This window comes from Tenrec ecaudatus, chromosome 18 (assembly GCF_050624435.1).
Source record: "Tenrec ecaudatus isolate mTenEca1 chromosome 18, mTenEca1.hap1, whole genome shotgun sequence".
NCBI classification, from domain to species: Eukaryota; Metazoa; Chordata; class Mammalia; order Afrosoricida; family Tenrecidae; genus Tenrec; species Tenrec ecaudatus.
This window is the reverse complement of record NC_134547.1, coordinates 11,334,283-11,353,494: the sequence shown is the minus strand read 5'-3', so window position 1 is coordinate 11,353,494 and position 19,212 is coordinate 11,334,283. Positions and strand designations below refer to the sequence as shown.

Below are 19,212 nucleotides of genomic sequence, written 5' to 3'. Positions count from 1 at the left end.
GGGGCTGGCCGAGTGGCAGCTGCGGGCTCCGTCCTCGCTCCTCCAAGGAGAGGAAACTGAGGCACCAGCCAGTCCAGTCGGCGCCAACAGCGGGCTGGGACCCTCAATCCCTGCGCAGACCTCAGTTTCCCCTCCCGGGGCCCCCACCCTCCTGAGCGCCGTCCCGGCTCCTTCCTGCCGCAGCAGAGGCGGGTCCCCGGGCCAGCAGGCTGTTCGGAGCCCGTCTGAGCGCCCCCCGCCCCCCAAGGAGATGGCGGCGCCCTATCCCAGCAGCGCCACCGGCGGCGAGGTCAGATGCGGGTCCGGAGGTGGTGGCGGTGTCCCGTGGGACTTTCTGCCCGGGCTCATGGTCAAGGCCTCGCCTGGACCCTGGTAAGCAAAGACCGGCCCCTCAGGCCGCGGCCCCGCCCCCAGAGACAGGGCAGTCTTACCTGGGAGAGTTCACACCTAGCTTTCCGTAGGCGCCCAGGGGGAGTTCACCCCTAGGCTTAGACATGACTGCCACACCCAGGGGGAGTTCACAATTAGATTCTGCCCAGGTCCCCTAACCCGCCCCCCAGCTGCCCCCTGGGTGAGTTCCACCCAGCCTCCTAGGGACTGGGGACTTCTCACCCAAAAGGTGGCTACCAGGCGCTCTTCCCGGTCCCCAAGTAAAGGCTCGAAAGTAGATATTTCTTCTATTTTCCACCTGTCCCCTCTAGTCTCTACACCCTAGGCTTTGTCCCCATCTCAAGGGCCCCCGGCCCCCCTTTCCGAGGCCCCAGGAGGTTGGCTGGTCCCCAGGCCCCGGCTGCTGGCCCCCAGCTCCTCCTCCTCCGCGCCGCCCGCCCAGCCTGCAGGCGCAGCGCAAAGAGAAATCCCGGAACGCGGCGCGCTCCCGGCGCGGGAAAGAAAACCTGGAGTTTTTCGAGCTGGCCAAGCTGCTCCCGCTGCCCGGTGCCATCTCGAGCCAGCTGGACAAGGCGTCCGTCGTGCGCCTCAGTGTCACCTACCTCCGCCTGCGCCGCTTCGCCGCGCTCGGGGCGCCCCCTTGGGGACTGAGAGCCGCGGGCCCGCCGGCCGGTTTGGGTGAGTGCGCATGCGCGGAGGACCCCCATCCTCACCCCATCCAGTGCCCACGGAGCCGGGCCAAGGTGCTAAACTCAGGCCAGCACCCCCTCCTGCTCGGAAAGCTGGGGTTTGGAGTCGGCCCGAGCTTCTGAACTCCAAGCCTCGGCTTGCTGGGCGCCCAAAGCGGGCCCATATGTCGGGCAGACTTGGTGCATTCAGCCCTGAGCTCAGGCCCCCAGTCAATGCAATGCCTTTTCTCAGGGGATGGGACTCTTGTTACAGAGGCTCCAGGGGCGGGCAGGAGGACTCTGTGCCTAGGTCTGATTGATGTTTGCGGACGGCCTAGGGACCATGCACCGGGCCTGAAGGACCCCAGGGAGGACACAGGGAACCTGGGGTCAGGGGGCAGACGGCTTGCCTGAAGGCCTGTGTGTCCACTCCACCCTTCCAGCATGTGACCCTGGGCAAGTGGAGGGACCTCTCTGTGCCCCTTGTGTAAAGTGTATCACAGGACCAAACTTCCCAGAGGCTGGAGGAGGGGATTGGCCAGGTAATTGGTAAAAAGCAGGAGCCCTGGTGGGGCAGGCATTAAGCCCTTGGCTGCTCCCTTGAGCTTGGTGACAGCTTCCCTGAAAAATGACAGCCAGCCTGGCGCAGTTCCACGCTGTCCTCCAGGGTCGCTGCCTGTGGCCACCAGGTGGCACGGTTTAACTGTCTGCACCCTGCAAATTGATGGGCTTCGGACCAAAAGGAAGTGAATGGAGACCATTCAGAAATGCCTCATAAGAAAGGCTGGCAATCTATTTCCAAAACAGCCACCTGTGATGCCCAGTTCTATTCTGCCGCTTACCGGCAGTGGATTAGATAGCTATTAGCTACATGACCTTGCCAGGCTGTTGGAAGCCTTTATTGAGCACCTACTTGTGTGCCTGACACTCTCCCGGGTGCTCCAGCCAGGGCACAATAAGTTAATGCCGACGCACAGAAACCCTACGGGACCAGACAGAACTGCCCCTTGGAGTCCCCGAGACTGTAACTCTTTATGGGCATAGAAAGCCCCATCTTTCTCCCAAAGCAGAGGCTGGTGATTTCGAACTGCTGACCTTGCACACACCACTCAGAGTAACTGCCACATGAACAGTGGGTTGTAGTCTATGCCCACTCTGACCCCATGTGTGTCAGAGTAGGTCTTGGCCCCAGGGCTGCCAAATGGCTGGCTTGTCAGGCGAAGACCGCCAGGTTTTTCTGCAGCAGCACCTCTGACAGGAACGCCTAACCCCCAGCTCTTCCCTTGAGCTACAGAGCATGTTAATTGACCGTGGGGATCTCCTGGGGGGCCTCACAGAAGGTGTCCCGTCTGTGTACAGCAGATCTGATTCTTCTGATTCAGGGGACATTCCGCTGGAGGCCGGAGGGCTGGTCTACCACCAGGATGATTCTCTCCAGGTTCTGTTTGAATGCTTCATTGTGACTATTTGAGGGCAGTGAATGGACATATAGAGACATAAATATATACATAAACAGGGGACCCCAGCTATTGACTCGTGGCATCCCCCCCATAGGAAAAAAGGAGGTTGTTTCAATGTGGGTTTGGAAGGGTTTCAATTCCCCTCCTGCCCCAGCAGTTGGGGGGTGGTGGTGAAGGGGGGATAGAAAATAGCATTGATTAAGCTTGCAATAAATCACCATTTAAATTTAAATAATCCGGCTTCCCAGGCGGTGATTAGGCGAATTGACTGGCGTCGGGAGAATACGGCATTAGCGCTGATTACTGTCATTACCTCGAACAACATGTGCAATGGGGGGGGGGAATAAACATCTTGTCTATTGTCCCCAAGCTCTCCAGCGGGGGTGGGTGTGGGTAGGGGAACACCCAGGAAGGGGTGGTGGTGGCTGCACGGCTCTGCTTCTACTCAGTGCCCCCATTGCTTAGATGGGCAATTTGAGGCTTGGAACCCACTGAGGTCCCTGCATGGGGTTGGCAGACCCGTAGATTTTAGCCACCTCCCTGCCTGTCCTCTGACCCCAAGTAGGGGCAGAACAGGGGAGTGTTGTGGGGCTCCCCCACTCCGCTCACCCTCGGTGAGATCTTAAGGGCATCTCCTTCAAGGGACCCCACCAAGAAGCCAAGGGTCTGCTTCTATAATTCAGATGAGGAAACTGTGGCACAGTGAGCCCAGGGGTTGAGCTGAACTCAGAAAAGGAAGCCTGGTCCCCCCCACAGTCTGAAGGTGAGAGAGTTTGACCTCCTCACCCTTCCTCCCAATGCCTGGACCATGATTCCAACAGAGTAGAGCTGCCCCCTTTGGGTTTCCAAGACTTCAAGTCTTTCTGGGAATAGACAGCCTCATCTTTCTCCTGAAGAGCAGCTGGTGGGTTCGAACTGCTGACCAGAGACATTATGTAGGCTAGAGGAAGGACATGCTCTGGGCACCACTTGAGTGGGGAGGGGGTGCCACTGAGCACACTCGCTCGAGTCGCCCAGCTTCCATCGGCGCCGCTGTGAGGGGTTCATCCAGCAATTTTTAACCCGGTGGCTGCAAGTTCTACTTCAGGCAGATATGCTCTATTTACAGCGCACAGAACGGTCTCTGGGGTTTCCAAAGCTTCCCGGTAGCAGCGAGCGCTTTGACCACGGCGCCACCAGGAGTCTTTTCACTCACTCCACACTGCATGGAAGGAACCCTAGGCTTTTGTTGGCGGTTCAAACCCACCCGCTGTTCTACCGGAGACAGAGGAGTCTACTCCCGTAAAGATTTACAGTCTCAGAAACTCTGTAGGGCACGATGACTTGGAATTGACTCAGGGGCCCTGGGCTTGCTTGTTTGGATTTTAGACCGTATCTAGCAATCTGCTCCCATAAAGATGCAGTCTTGGAAACCCTGTCTTGGCTTCTGTGTAACCTGTGGGCGCTGTGGGTTAGGCACTGGACTGCTAACTGGGAGATCATTCGTTCAAACCCACCAGCCACCCCCAAGGGGAAAGATGAGGCTGTTGGCTTCCATAAATAAGTATGCCTGTCTAAGAGTCCATGAGTCAAAACTGATTCGGTAACAGAGGATCTATGCTATAGAGAAATTACTCACTTAAGTCTCTCAGAATCATAGGATGGAAGCACTGTTTTAAATCTCACTTTAGAGAAGAGGAAAACAGAGGCCCAGAGAGGTAAAGTCACTGATCCAAAGTCATACAGCTGATAGCTGTACTCAGCTGAGCTGGCTGCTGCGTCCCACCTTCTGTCTCCCGGCCTGCCATGTGAGTGGGTCTCCAGGCCAAGTCCTGCCTATAGGCCTCAGTCTAACAACAATAACACCCACAACACCCCAAATCAACTACAGTCAAGTGGACTCAGACTCATAGCGACTCTATAGAACAGAACAGAGCTGCCCTGTGGATTTCCAAGAGTATATATATTTTAAATCATTTTATTGGGGGCTCATACAACTCTTACCACAATCCATACGTACATCAATTACATAAAGCACATTTGTACATTCGTTGCTCACATCATTCTCAAAACATTTGTTCTCCACCTAAGCCCCTGACATCAGCTCCTCATTTTTCCCCTCCCTCCCTGCTCCCCACTTTCTCATGTACCCTTGATAATTTATAAATTATTATTTTGCCATATCTTACACTGTCCGATATCTCCCTTCACCCACTTTTCTGTTGTCCGTCCCCCAGGGAGGAGGTTATAGGTAGATCCTTGTAATCGGTTCCCCCTTTCCACCGCACCCTCCCAGTATCGCCACTCTCCCCACTGGTCCTGAAGGGATCGTATGTCCTGGATTCCCTGTGTTTCCAGTTCCTATCTCTACCAGTGTACATCCTCTGGTCTAGCCGGATTTGTAAGGTAGAATTGGGATCATGATAGTGGGAGGGGAGGAAGCATTTAGGAACTAGACGAAAGTTCTGTGTTTCATCATTGCTACACTGCACCCTGACTGGCTGTCTCCTTCCCGCAACCCTTCTATAAGAGTATAAATTCTTATGGGGACACACAACCTCATCTTTCTCCCTCAGAGCCACTGGCAGCTCCAAACAACTCACCTTGTGGTGGGCAGTCCAATGCTTAACTCACAACACCACCAAGGGCTCCCAGCACAAAGGCCACAGCCTGTTGTGGTGGTGAGGTGCAGCGGAATCAAACCCGACTCACAGCGACCCTAGGTGCAACAGCGGGGGAGGGTGGGGGAGAAATACTGCCCTGTCCTCTGCCATCCTGATGACAGTGCTCAGGCTTGAGCCCATTGGGGCAGCCACTGTGTGGCGCTCCCGGTCACCGAGGGCCTGCCCTTTCCCTGATGCTCCTCCACTTGACCAAGCAAGACATCCTTCTCCCGGGACTGGCCTCTCTCCCGACAGCACGCCCACACTACCAGATGGAGTCTCGCTCGCCTTGCCCGTCTCTGCGGAGCATTCTAGCCGTCCTCCTTCCAAGACAGGTCTGTTTGTCCCTCGGGACAGCCCGTCGTGCTTCCCACGGTCAGCACCACCGTTCAAGTGCATGCATTCTTCTGCCTTCCTTCTTAGTCAGTGTCCACCTTGCACGTGCACCGAGGCGATGGGAAACACCACGGCTTGGCCTGGCCGCAGCCTCATCCTCAAAGTCACATCCCACCCACGAAAGAGGTCTCCTGCGGCAGATTTGCCAGATGTGGTACACATTTTGATCTCTTGGCTGCCGCTCCCGTGAGCAGAGATCCCAGCTCTTGACAACTTGAGCCTGGCCTCTGTTTATTGCCCTGTGACCTGCCGGTCCAGTGGTGAGCACTGGGTCCTTTACGCGGAGCTGTCCTCCGTGCGGACAGCCACCATTCCGGATCTCCATCAGCGAGCGTTTCCCAGGCCCCTTGCTTCTAGCCTCGGTCTTCCGCCCATCAAATGGGGCCATGGATGTAGGAAACCCAGTCTCTGGGTCTGGGGAGGGCACATTATTCATTCAACAAGCACCCATGAGCTCTTCGATGTCAGGCGTGCCCTTCTGGGTGCTGGGGTCCCAGCTGAGAAAGGACGCAGTCCCTGTGCTCAGGGTAGGCACCTAGCCCATGCTCAACCAGGCTCCCCCACGCCCACCCCTCAGACTCCCACCTTCCTAATCCCATCGCCCATAAGCTAGCTCTCTCTCCTCCTCGCCAACCGCTCCCACTTCAAGCATGTTGACCTCCTTGCTGCTCTACTGGGAACTTTAGCTGCACCTGGGAGTCTGCCCAGGTTCGGTTCCCACCCCCAGAAACTCCCTCTCTTCAGAATGTCAGCTTATCTGGTCAGCCTTCCACCAGGGCTTGAATTTTTTTTTTTTAAATGAACAGATCCTTTTATTGATGACTCTTACAACTCTTATCACAATCCATCCATCCATTGTATCAGGCATATTTGTACATATGTTGCCATCATTCTTTTCTAGACATTGACTCTCTATTGAGCCCTGGGTATCAGCTCCTTTTCCCCAGCCCCCCCCTTTCTCCCCTCTGGTCAGGGCTTGATTTTAAATGTTGGCTTCACCCCGCCTCCCCTGTTGTCCTTTCTCCCTTCATCTTCCCTTGCTCTTCCCGGCCGCTGACACGGAGTTGTTTCCAACTCACAGAGACCCCGTGTGACAGAGGGACTGTCCCCAAGAATGCGCCACGCTGTGACCTTTACTGGGATTTCTCCCACAGAGCTGCTGTGTAGGCTAGAACTGCCCACCCTTTTGGTTCATAGCCCAGTACTCAGCTGGTTCGCAGCCTGGGCTCCTGCAAGATTCCAAGTGTGGATTTCAGGGATGGGGCGGATTCGTTGTCCGTAGTTCGCTGCTGCGGACAAAGCCGGACACAGCTGACATCTTACAGAATGGAGCTGCCTCTTGGGGTTTCAGCGGCTGGGACGCATTTCCTGGAACAAATGGCATCATCTTTGTCCCACAGACCTTGAACGTTGGACCCTGTGGCCTGACCCACAGAGCCAGCAAGGGCTCCAGAAATATTTGTTGGCTACTGTGGAATACAGGGAGGGAGCAGCCGTGGGGAGGCAAGAGCAGTGATTTGAAACCACTGGCCACCCTGCTGCGGGAGAAAGATGGGGTGTTCTACACCCATAAAGAGTTTTACAGTCCCAGAAACTCATGGGGGGGGGATGGGGGACGGTTAACCAGTTCTATAGGGACCACCATGATGCCAGTGGGTGTGGAAGTGGAACTGGGTGAGGGGTGGAGGGCCACCCTCCTGGAGCCCAAGTCACGCTTGGCCTCCTCCTTCCTTAGGAGGTGACCCTGGAGTTTAGGAGTGGGGGAAGCTGGAGGAAGAGTGGCAGAAGGTGCAAAGGCCCTGGGGTGCACTGATTCTGCTTTGCTTGAGGCCAGGGTGTCTTGCAAGGGGGCAGGAGGTGAGCTGGGCTAGACCCAAACCCCGGGGCCCAGGTGAGCCAGGAGCAGAGGAGCGGTGGCAGCGGTGGTTGTGGGGGAGCTAGATGTGACTTTACTGCACAGGGAACACCCCAGAGGGGAAGGCATGAAGTGAGGTGCAGTGAGCCTGTGGGGAGGTGACGGCAGGGGTCCAGGAAGGTAGTGGGTGGATTCAGGTGACTCCGTGTGGGCAGGGGCCTTAGACCTGCTCTAGGAACTCTCTAGAACAGCGGTTCTCAACCTGTGGGTCGAGACCCCTTTGTAGGTCAAATGACTCTTCCCACAAAGCTCACCTGATTCATCAGAGTAGCAAAATCACAGTGATGAAGTAGCACCAAAAATAATGTTATGGGTGGGGAAGGTTCCCACAACATGAGGAACTGTATGAAAGGGTCTTGGCATGAGGAAGGTGGAGAACCCCTGCTCTAGAAGGCCGAGGTACAGAGGGCTCAGGTGCCTCCTGCCTGCTCTCAGGAACACAAAAGTGTAGGCCCAAGGGCCCTGGCACCACTCCCTCCAAGAATCAAGGACTCCAGGTACTTTGAGGATGGGGCGATTCCAGTGCCCACGTAAAGCAAGTCCAGCCCCTCACCCCCAAGACCAGTCTTTTCAGGACCATTAAGACCATGAAAATCATTCCTCTCTTGGTTGCCCCACTTCTCTGCCCTGAACCTCTCTCTTTGCCTTAGTCCCTCCTCTCTGCCCCTCAGACTCCCTCTCTTCCACCTGGTCTCTTCCTCCATATCTGCCCCTCAATGCCCCGCTGTGATTCCCCTGGGGCCCCCCTGCCTCTCTGTCACATTCTCCCTGCCACAGTTTTGTCCATCCCCTGGGCGACTCAGGCACGAGAGAAACTCGGGACTCGCTTGGGGAGTGACTTCGAGACGCTGGGGCCCAGACGTGGGAAATGGGGGGCAGCCCTTGGTGGAGCGAAGACCCACGGGGTGACTCTGGGGGACCAGTAGCTGGGGTGCAGGCGGTAGGAGTCCGGAAGTTGGCGGACTTGGGGAGCGGGGAGAGGCTGGGATACTTATTATTGGCAGTCAGTGATGGCGACAAACTCCAAGGGGTTCCCAGCCCTGGGGGATGTGGGGAGCATGAGGGAGGCGGGCCAGTGTTTGGGGAACCGTGGATCCCGAAGCCCTCCCTCCACGCCCCCTCCCCCAGCGCCCATTAACGCTGTTAATTGCAGCGGCTCCGTCTGACCCCGGCTGATCCCGAGAGAGGGAAAATGAAGGAATTAGCAAAAATGACAGGAGAAAATTGCGACAATTAGCAAGCCGCATTGTTCCCGCCTGTCACCCGGCTGCTTCGCGGCGCATCTTGGGGGCCCCTCCCCGCTTCCCACCCCCTCCCCTGTTATTGTTCCCGGCGTTCCCGGCGGGGCGGGGCGGGGGAGGTGGGGGGAGAATGGGTGCGAGCGAGCCACAGGCAGCGCCCCCTGGGAGAAGGGGCGGGGCTTCACGTTCAGGGCGGGGTCGAAGTCGCCCACCACCTCCCGCCTGCCAGGTGTGCTGGACCGTCGCAATCACAATATTGTCCTCTGGACTTGCTGGGGTGACCGACCCCTGTCTGTGCCAGGGCCCTGCAGCTCCCAGCGAGCTCTCGGCAGCCTGAGACTGGTGCCCCGCAAACCCATGTGACAGAGTAGGAAACTGAGGCCCAGGGAGGCGAGGGACTGGTCTGAAGGCACCCAGCGAGGGAGGCCCAGCAAGCACTGGGTCTTGGCACCAGATCTTGGGCCCTTAGCCTTGCAGGAACTCGATTTCCCGGGGGCCCTCCCAGGCACCCGTCTCCCCTCGGCCTCCCTGGAGTGTCTGGATCTCCAGAGGGGGTGTCCAGGACTCAGGGGTCTCCGTTGAGGCCGAGCAGCGTGGGGGCCCCAGGATGAGATCTGAGGATCCCCTGTTTGAGGTGGGTCAGGGGGCTGTGTCTCTGTTCCATTCAACACCCTCTTATTTGTTTCTCTCTCTCTTCCCCATCTACTTATATTCTCCCCCCATCCCTGTCTCAAGAACAGACCTGGTGGGGCAGTGGGTTAAGCGCTGCCCTGAAAGTCAGCGATTTGAACCCATGAGCCGCAAGGAAACACGCAGTCCGCTTGGGTTTAAGACTGACAGTCATGGAAACTCTGCTCTAGAGGGGGGTCACTATAAGTCCGTCGGACTCCCCTAGACAGCCAGGCCGTGGCTTAGTGCCTTATCTCTGGCTCAATGTCTCCATGTCTCTTGTTCTCTCCAGAGTCCCTAGGTCTCCCAGATGGTTTGTATTAGATTAAACAAACAAGCAAACCCACCGCCACCGATGGCGTGGATTCAGACTGATGACGATCCTATACGTGAAGGTGGAACCGCCCCTGTGGGTTTCTGAGACTGTCGCTTTGACAGGAGCAGACAGCCTCGTCTTTCTCCCTTCCAACCTAACCTGCACCACCACCCCCCCGTGCCGCCAGCGTTCCTTTGTTCTGGACTGCTAACCTAATTGATCCTTCCCCGCAGCACTGCGGAAGAAAGTCCTGGCAATCGGCTTCCATAAAAATCACAGCCCCCCCTCGAGGGGGAATAATATCAGAATTGTATGTAGAGGGGTCTATTGGACAGTGAAAGATATGTAAAAAATACATAACGATAGAACATATTAAGGGTTCATGAAGGTGGCAGGGTGGGGGAGGAAGGGAATAAAGAGGCGCTGATATCAAGGGGCTCATGAAGAAAGTGTTTTGGAATGGACGATGGCAACATCTGTTCCAGTTTGCTTGCTAGAATTGATTTATGGATTGTGATCATATATGTGAGAGCCCCCAATAAAATGATTTATTAATAAAAAATAGAGTAAAAAAATCACGGCCAGCCCAGACCCAACACACACACACACACACACACACACACACTTGGAGTCATCCTACTCTGGTGACAAGGACACAGCAGTGAGTTTCCATCTTCATTCCTCCATCCATCCATCTCTCTGTGTCTCTGTTTGTCTCCCCAAGTCTTTGCCTGCCTCCATCTTCCCACTCGTCAGTCTCCTCCCTGCTCCCCTCTTGCCCTTCAGGGCTGAGCTCCAATGGCTCCGGCCTTGGGCGGTCGCTCCCATGATTCTCTGTGTCCCATCAACTTCTCCTAGTCTTCTTCATGCACCGGTCACACAGGACAACTCTGTTACCATGTCCCTTGTCCTGGGAGCATCATGGGGGCAGGACTGGAGCTCTGTGCCTCCAATCTAGGGCCTAGCACCCAGGAGTATTTGCTTCCTGGCTGGATGAATGACTGCAACATGAATGAATTCCTTTCTGCATCTCTTGGTGGGTCCCTTTGTGTGCCTCAGTTTCTCTATTTGTCTCCCTATTCCTCCCATCTATTTCTCTGTGTCCCTCCCTGCCTCCAAGTCCTCCCTCCCCACCCCCCCAACGCCTGCAGGACCTAAGGACCCTGTGTTAGTCCAGGTTGACTAGAGAGACGAATCCAGAGACCATCATATGTGTATAAGAAAGAGCTATATAAAAGAGCGATTGTATATTGAGAAAACATCCCAGCCCAGATCAAGTCCATAAGTCCAATATGAGCCCATATGTCTGATAATCGTCCATACATTCCTCTTTAGACTCACACAGTACATGCAATGATGCGGAATGCGGGAAGGTCACAGGCCAGTGGGTAGAAAGTCTTGTGGATCCAGTGGTAGTGGAAGAATTTCAGTGCTGGCATGGGTCTCCACGTGTCTCCTCCAGCTCTCCGAGTGTCTCAACATGAGGAAAGGGAAGGCAGAGAGACTGGGTCTGTCCTCCAGAGAGCTAGTTGGCCTCCACATGAGGTCATCAAGCTGCCACCTGATTGACAGGCTAGACTCCACCCCTTAATTCAAGTTGACAGGAGATTCTGTAACTGCCAGAGACCCCCAACAGCAATCTAACCCACCCAATCTAACCCATGCAGTTGATTCTGACTCATAGGGTTTCGGAGGCTGTAAATCTTTACAGAAGCTGACAGCCTTGTCTTTCTCCCTTGGAGTGGCTGATGGTTTCGAACTGCCATCCTATCAGTTAAAAGCCCAACACCTAATCCACTGTACTACCGGGGCGCCTTCTGGAGGGGCCCCAGGTCTCCAAAATGCCAGGACTGAAGGCATGAAAGGGTGATTTATAGGGCAGCTTTTAAGGGGACCTGCTCAAAACCTCCAGGCCTCATCCCTCCTTCCTCCCCTCTGCATTAGCCCCAGCCCGGAGGGCCTCGCTGGCGCTGGTCTCAGATGTCTTCGAGCAGCACCTGGGAGGACACATTCTGCAGGTGAGGCGCCTTCCCTGCCTGCTGCTCTTTGCTGCCGCTTGGTGGCCACTATGGGGAATTGCATGCGCGCACTTAGCCACTTGCTCAGCATCCGTTCTCATCCATAAGGCTCTGAGCCCCTGCTCCCACACACCCCCACTGGAAGCCCCCCTCTACACCAAACAGTCCAACACAGACAGAGATCCAGGCTTCTGAGCCCCTCTCACAAACTTTTAAGCTGGATAGATGGACGCCTGGCCCTCCCTTAACCCTTCTCTGTCTTTCCCCTCTCTAGTCCCTGGACGGTTTCGTCTTTGCCTTGAACCAGGAGGGGAAGTTTCTCTACATATCAGAGACTGTCTCCATCTATCTGGGCCTCTCACAGGTAAGGGCCCCCTAGCGGTCATTTTCTACGCTGGACCAGTGCATCTCTCTCTCTCTCTCTCTCTCTCTCAACAACTGGGTTGTTTGTTTTATTTTTTTTATTTTTTGTTTGTTTGTTTTAAAGTTAGTGAGCAGCTAACTAAGGTGCAATGATTGTTCTCCCTCTGTCCAGAGGAAGGTAGAGAAGAGTAATGAATATGCAAAGACATGTGGTCCAGTACCACTATTAAAAAGTTAGTCTAAAAAGAAAGATACATTGACTACAATTAGTCTAGTGGTCTACTGGACCATGGAAAAACGGGTCTCCACCTCTCTGAGACCAGAGGAATTAGAGGGTGCCTGGCTACCAGCACCAACTGCTCTGCAAGGGATATGCATTCGAGTGTGAGAAAACATACACTTTAATGCACAACAGAACAAACTGGTTGTGTCTGTGGCTAATTCCGGGCAGTAGATAACCAGCCCTTTCTTCCTAGTCTGCCATAGTCTGCTAGCTCCACCCAATCCTGTCCAGCCTCAGAGCAGCCTTGCAGACAGCCAGATAGATGGTGGAGGCTGCGCTCCAGGTGAACTCAAAACCAAGTCCCCAGTCTGGAGTGCTGGAGAATTCCACTGTGGAAAATCCTGGAATTCTATGAGAATTCTATCCAAACTACCAGGTGTCAGCTTGGCCTTACTACGTCATTCAAGACCAGTTGACATTCACGTTTTGTCGTTTTTTACAAAGCTCTTGGCAAATGGAAAATTGGGGGAGCTTGGATGGTTGGGGTGGGCCTCTGGCCTCCGTGAACAGCTCTGCAGTAAGCGATGATTGGTCTTTCTGGGAGGAAGACCCTAGAGGGAGAGGGCTTTGGACCAGAGGAAGTGAGGGAGTTCAAAGGGATGAGATGGAAGAGAGAGCAAGGAAGGGGGAGGCTGGTGGACCTCAGCCAAGGGGAGGTGTCTGAGAGGAGGAGGGGACCTGGTCATTGTGGAGGGTATTCGAGTGGGGAGGAGAGACCAGAGATCAGAGGGCCAGTGAGGACCTGGGCAGGAACAAAGTGGTGAGGATTGGGTGGGAGTGGGGGACAGAATGGAGAAACCGGGGTGTTTGGTGAGAAGGTTGAAGAGGTAGGATTCTATGTACAAATCCTCTGCTTAAAGGGATTTGCCTTTGAAAGCCATTCACTGCCTGTGTCCGCAGTTCCACTCCATCTTGCATGCGGTGGGGAGTGGACAGGGTGGGGGAAATGAAAGCTACTAACCATTGCCCATGTGCACACACACACACACACACACACACACACACACTTTAATAGAGTAGGCATGGGAAGAAAAATCCTCAATATTCACTGGATATGAAGTAGGGCGGGCACGGAAAGCGCTGAAGTTCCTATCCTCCCTGAATAAAGTAGTGTCCCAAGACCGGCTTGAAGAGCGAGCCTGCTTGTAGCAACCTGAGCCTGCGGCTGGCGCGCGCATCGCTCATCCGTGCATTTTCCTCCATCGCCGGCAGGTGGAGCTGACGGGCAGCAGCGTCTTCGACTACATCCATCCTGGGGACCACTCAGAGGTGCTGGAGCAGCTGGGGATGCAAACACGGACGCCCGGACCTCCCACCCCGTCCTCCATCTCTTCCTCTTCATCCTCCTCCTCCTCTTCCTCCTCGCTGACCGAGACCCCAGAGATTGGTAACTCCATGGGCCCCCAGAGAATGAGGCCAGAGGCCTGTAAGGGGGTGGGGGGGCATGGGATGTGCTGTACCCAGCTAGACCTTCCTTAAGCCAAAGCTTGTGCAAAAGCAAGTTTATAGAAAGTGAATCAGAGTCAGAATGGAGGTGCTGAGACTGGGGTCCCTTAAATGCATCTAAGCTCCTTTAAGATTGCCTGGGGGCCCAGGTTTGAGCTGTAGAGAGAACCCTAGTGGTGTAATGGTTAAGCATTGGGCTACAAAGAGTTACAATCTTGGAAACCCACAGGGGCAGCTCTACCTTGTCCTATAGGGTCACTGAGAGTCACAATCAACTGGAAGCAGTGAGCTGAACTTGAGTTGTTGGAGCACTAATGGAGAGGCTTTAGGGATAAAAATGCAGGCTTATAAATGGTTGTGTTTGAGGTTGGCCTTTGTGCCTCTAAGTACATCATTGCCTTGACCCGAGGCCCCCCCCCCCCAAGGACCACCCTACAAAACAGAAACTATGATTACCCTCTTGTTTAGAGGGGGGAAACTGAGGCCCAGTACGGAGCAGGCAAGGTGCTGTAATTGGTGGAGTTGGATCTGCCCGGCTCCAGGGACTGGGCTCCTAGCTCCTTTCTCCAGTGGGGAAGGCCGCTGGGATGCTGAGGGGGGAGAGCGTGCCCCTTGAGCTCTGAGACCTTGAGAGGCACCATGGTTTGCTTGAGATAAATAACTCGGTAACTCCCGGCCATTGAATTGATTCCAACTTATCATGCCTGGAGAGGACAGGATAGAACTGCTTCTTGTGAATTTCTGAGACAGTACCTCTACCGATTAGTAGCCTCTCCACCAACAAGGCTCCTTTGGGATGAATAGGGTGTTCTTTATATTGGGTAGAGGAGTCCTGGGGGTGCTGTCAGGTTGTCTCTGGAAAGGTAATCGCTACATCGGAGTTTCCAACCCACTGGCAATCCTCAGAAGAAAGAGGAGGCTGTCTGCTCCCATAGAAACAACCAAGACAACTAGAAACAAACAAAAAACCTCACTGCCATTGAGTTGACTTAGACTCACAGCGACCTGTGGGTCTCAACCCCGTTGGGGGTTGAACGACCTTTTTCACAAGGGTCGCTCAAGATCAGCGGAAAATACATCTTTCCCATGGTCTTAGGAACCAAGACACCGCTCCCCTATCCGTCTCCAGGCAGGTCCGCCCACATGCAGATGCGCCCACCTACAAGTACCCGGCATGAAGACTGTCCCCCATGCGACACCGTGCTTCACGACATTTCATTGATTTGCCATTAGAAATAAATAGTTCACAATATAGAATGACATATTCTTTTTGTGACTCATCACGATGCTTTCATGATGTTCAATTTGTAACCATGAAAATGCATCCTGCCTATCAGATCGTTACATGACGATTCATCACAGTAGCAAAATGACAGCGATGAAGTAGCAACGAAAATAATGTTATGGGGGGGGGGTCACCACCACAGGAGGAACTGTATGAAAGGGTCGCGGCGTGAGGAAGGTGGAGAACCACTGTTCTAGGACAACAAGGTCCAACCGGCCCCTGTGGGTTTCCCAGACTATAAGTCTTTAAAGAGTAGAAAGTCTCCTCTTTTGCTGAGGCAGCTGGTGACTTTGAACTGCTGACTTTGGGGTTTGTAGCCCAACGCATAACCACTACACTCCCACTGAGTAGCCGAACTGTCACCATGGCCTTGAGAAAGAGCTGGGCTTTCTTCTAAGGGCTGTAACCTCCCTGGCAGTGTAATTATGTCTGTATTTTGTTAAGGGACTTCTCTGCAGTGTAATCCAGAGTGTGGCTCGGGGTTACCGCTTCTGACAGTTCACATTTACCCCGAGCCACACTCGAGATTGCAGCCAGGCAGGTTAAGGACCCAGAGCAGAGGGACAGGGCTGGATGTGAGCTTGGGGGAGGGGGGGCTCGGGGAGGCCAGTGAGTCTCCTGGATCTGATCTGGCCTGGCCGGCTGCTAGGCCTGGCCGTGGGTGCCTGCCTTTCTCCTCCAGACTAGCACATCTTCCTCTCCTCTGGCCCCAGAGGCCAGCCCCGCCCAGGTGGCCCCATCCTCGCGGGTCCAGGAGCGCTCCTTTTTCATCCGCATGAAATCCGCCCTCACGAAGCGCGGGCTGCACGTCAAGGCGTCGGGGTACAAGGTGCGTGTGCCTACTCCAGCCCCGACTTTGACCTCCCACTCCCACTCCGTGCCTGCCCTGCGCCAAGCGGGACCGTAGCTTTGGGGAGCCCCCGGGCTTGGGGAAGGCCCCCAGCTAGGCCCCGGGTCCCCAGCAGGTGGAACTTAGGGGACTGGGTCAGGGAACTGCCCCAAGACTGGTGTACCCCACCCCTCCACCCCTTCGACCCCTGCCCCTCCAACCACGCCCACCGCCAGCAGGTCATCCACGTGACCGGGCGCCTCCGGGCCCGCGCGCTGGGCCTGGTGGCGCTGGGCCATACGCTGCCCCCAGCCCCGCTGGCCGAGCTGCCGCTGCATGGCCACATGATTGTCTTCCGCCTTAGCCTGGGGCTCACCATCCTTGCTTGTGAGAGCAGGTACCGGGGTCGGAGGGTGGCAGGGTAGAGGGCGGGTCCAAACCCTCCCCACCAGGTGTACTCTGTGGAGCCCTGCGCCTCCCTTCCCCAGGACCTCCAGGGTGCTCCTGGCCAAGACGTGCTGCTAACGTGCCTGTTTGACAGAGGGGAAAACAGAGGACCAGAGCACACACACCCCTTCCCCCTCCCCACGGTCGGAGTTGCTCAGGGTGACCTGGATGCCAACCCTGCCTCTTCCCCCACCCCCACCCATGGCCTCGGATCCCTCCTCCCCCTCCCCTTCTTCTTTGTCACTCCCGCCCTCAGAGTCAGTGACCACATGGACCTGGGGCCCTCAGAGCTGGTGGGCCGGAGCTGTTACCAGTTCGTCCACGGTCAGGACGCAGCCAGAATCCGCCAAAGCCACCTGGACCGTGAGAACTGCCCCGCCCCCACCCCCAGCCCTTCCTGCCTACCCTCATTCCGGGCCCTGAATGCCCCCAATGTGTCTGGAAGTCCTTCCTGGCTGACTGCAGTCCTTCCTGCTGCACCTGCAGCCTAAGTCAGCACAGCCAGAAGAACCAGGAGACTGAGCAAGGGCTCAGAGGGTGGGTGGGAGAGAGGCAGGTTGTTGGGTCTCCCATCCCCACCCTTCAAGAGCCAGGGGGCCTTGACGCCAGGGTACCGCCCCCTCTGACAGTCCGTTTCTTTTTCTCTTCTCCCTGTCTCAACTCTTACGGCTGGGTCCCTTGTCTCTCTGTTGGTCTTCCTCTCTCACCTGTCAACCTACCCCATTCCTCTGATCTCACCCTGTCCTGGGCGGGACCCAGTACTGGACAAGGGCCAGGTGATGACCGGTTATTACCGCTGGCTACAGCGAGCTGGGGGCTTCGTCTGGCTGCAGTCCGTGGCCACGGTGGCCGTGAGTGGCAAGAACCCCGGGGAGCGCCACGTGCTCTGGGTCAGCCACGTGCTTAGGTGAGGCCACGCCCCCTTCCTCCAGGGCTCGGAGCTCAGCCGCCTGTAACCCACCCCTCGTGCTTCATGGGGGCTTCTAGACGGGGCATACTTCAGGCAGCGGTGTGAAGACACCCGCAGGGGAAGGGAAACCAGGACCCAGCGGCTGGTATTTCGGGTCTAGAAAGTGTGAGGGAGGCAGGAACCAGACCACCGTGGTCCTGGGTGGGGAGAGGTGTGAGTCGAACTTGACTCTGATTGGGCCGGGACATCATGGCTGGTTTCAGCCAGGGGAAGGCATTGCAGGCAGGGAGCACAGGCATATCCCTGGGCTGGATCCAGGTTATGGAGTCTGGAGCACTGAGGCGGCAGGGCCAGCTCATAATGCAATGTCTTCGATCCCAGGGGCACCGGGGAGCCAAGGAAGGTTGTAGAGTAAGAGAGGAACACCGTCGCCTGTTTTGGGGGTGCACCTTTCTGACTGCTGTGCAGAGAGGGAGCTGAGGGTACAAGGAGGGCCTTTTATGTCTCAGGGAGGGGCGGCACGGGATGGAGCTTGTGTCTACAGTCTGCATTCAACTGTAGGGAGGGGCAGGAGGGGCAGCTACTTTCCCCAGAGGCTGGGCAGCTTGCCCCCCAATGCTCCCAACACTATATGGTCTTGTCCCCAGCCAAGCTGAGGGCAGCCAAACGCCTCTGGACGCATTCCAGCTTCCGGCCAGGGTGACATCTGAGGATCCGCCCAGCCCTGAGCCCCAGCCTACAGGTGAGGCACTACCTCCCCCTCCACTCCACACACACACACACATTCCAGAGCCCAGATGTCCACCAGTCACAGGTGGGAGTTTACATGGGCTGAAGTTAAACGAGAAATTCAGGTCCCTTGATCACATTCCAAAGCTCTGTCACTCCCGCTGCGGCAGGCGGCTCCAGCGCAGTTCTAGAGCGTTCCATCATGGAATATTTGATGACTAGCCAGCACAGGTCTAGGCTTCGCTATGCGGGCCCCTACCATACACTTAACCCAAACTGGGCCACTGAGCCGATTCTGAGGATGAGCGCCTCCCACAAACTGCTCTCTAAAGAGTTCCCCAAGGGCAGGAAATCTGTGGAGGCAGACGGCCAAATCCTTCCTTTTACCTTCAGAGCGGGGTTTGAACCAACAAGCTCTCAGTTCGCAGTTGGGCCCTTAACCATTACACAACTGAGCCCCCAGCTAGGGCCCAATGAGTCCGGCCGGGTTCCGCAGATGGGAAATCTCAGTTGGGGACGCATGCGCGCGCGCGCACAGTCCTCTCAAGAATCTTCCTCTTCCAGAGCCAGACCCTCCAGTGGAAGGGAAGCAGATTGCGCCCCCGGACAAGGATGAGCGTCCCCAGACCCGGGGCAAGCGCATCAAAGTAGAGCCTGGCCCAGGGAATGCCACAGACCCTGAGGACAGCGGGGAAGAGGCCCCCCCGCCAGGCCGCCCCACCCGGCCACAGCCTGAGTTCACATCGGTCATCCGGGCAGGGGCCCTGAAGCCAGACGTGGTGCGGCCCTGGGGCCTGGCGCTGCCCGGGGAGCCCCCGGCATCCCTGTTCCATGCGGGCTTCCTGGCGCCCAGCATGCGGGGTCTGTGCACGCCAGGCCCTATCCGCTATGGTCCCACAGAGCTGGGTTTCCTGTACCCGCACCTGCAGAGGCTAGGCCCGGGCCCCGCGCGTCCTGAGGCCTACTACCCGGCCCTGGGCCTGTCCTACCCCAGGCCCACGGGCACCAGGGAGCAGAGGGGGGAAGACTAAGAGCCTGGCCAGGGGATGGAGGACAAGGCTCAGGCCCCTGGAGAATTAAACACCAGTTTCCCTCCGGCGGCATTTGTCCCTGGGGGCAAAGTGCCAATCTCCTTGTACTGATGTTCTCTCCGGTCTCTCCCTCCTTCCTCCACCCCTCCCCCTTCTGCATAGAACACTCAACAT

General features: G+C 56.2%; 1 protein-coding gene across 2 annotated transcripts; it reads left to right on the top strand.

Annotated features, from left to right (window-relative positions):
- The first annotated feature begins 250 nt into the window (after nt 1-250).
- Nucleotides 251-19,038, top strand: NPAS1 (neuronal PAS domain protein 1). Of its 2 annotated transcripts, XM_075536945.1 has the most exons (11): nt 251-372; nt 833-1,068; nt 11,642-11,715; nt 11,990-12,079; nt 13,574-13,748; nt 15,806-15,921; nt 16,161-16,318; nt 16,625-16,731; nt 17,128-17,275; nt 17,926-18,020; nt 18,572-19,038. In XM_075536945.1, exons 1-11 carry the CDS (start codon nt 251-253, stop codon nt 19,036-19,038), a joined length of 1,788 nt encoding a protein of 595 aa, XP_075393060.1. The 2 variants fall into 2 exon arrangements, with proteins under 2 accessions (XP_075393060.1, XP_075393061.1); XM_075536946.1 differs by lacking the exons at nt 251-372; nt 833-1,068; nt 11,642-11,715; ... (1 more) ...; nt 17,926-18,020; nt 18,572-19,038 and having other exon boundaries at nt 13,649-13,748; nt 17,175-17,275.
- Nucleotides 19,039-19,212: the final 174 nt, after the last annotated feature.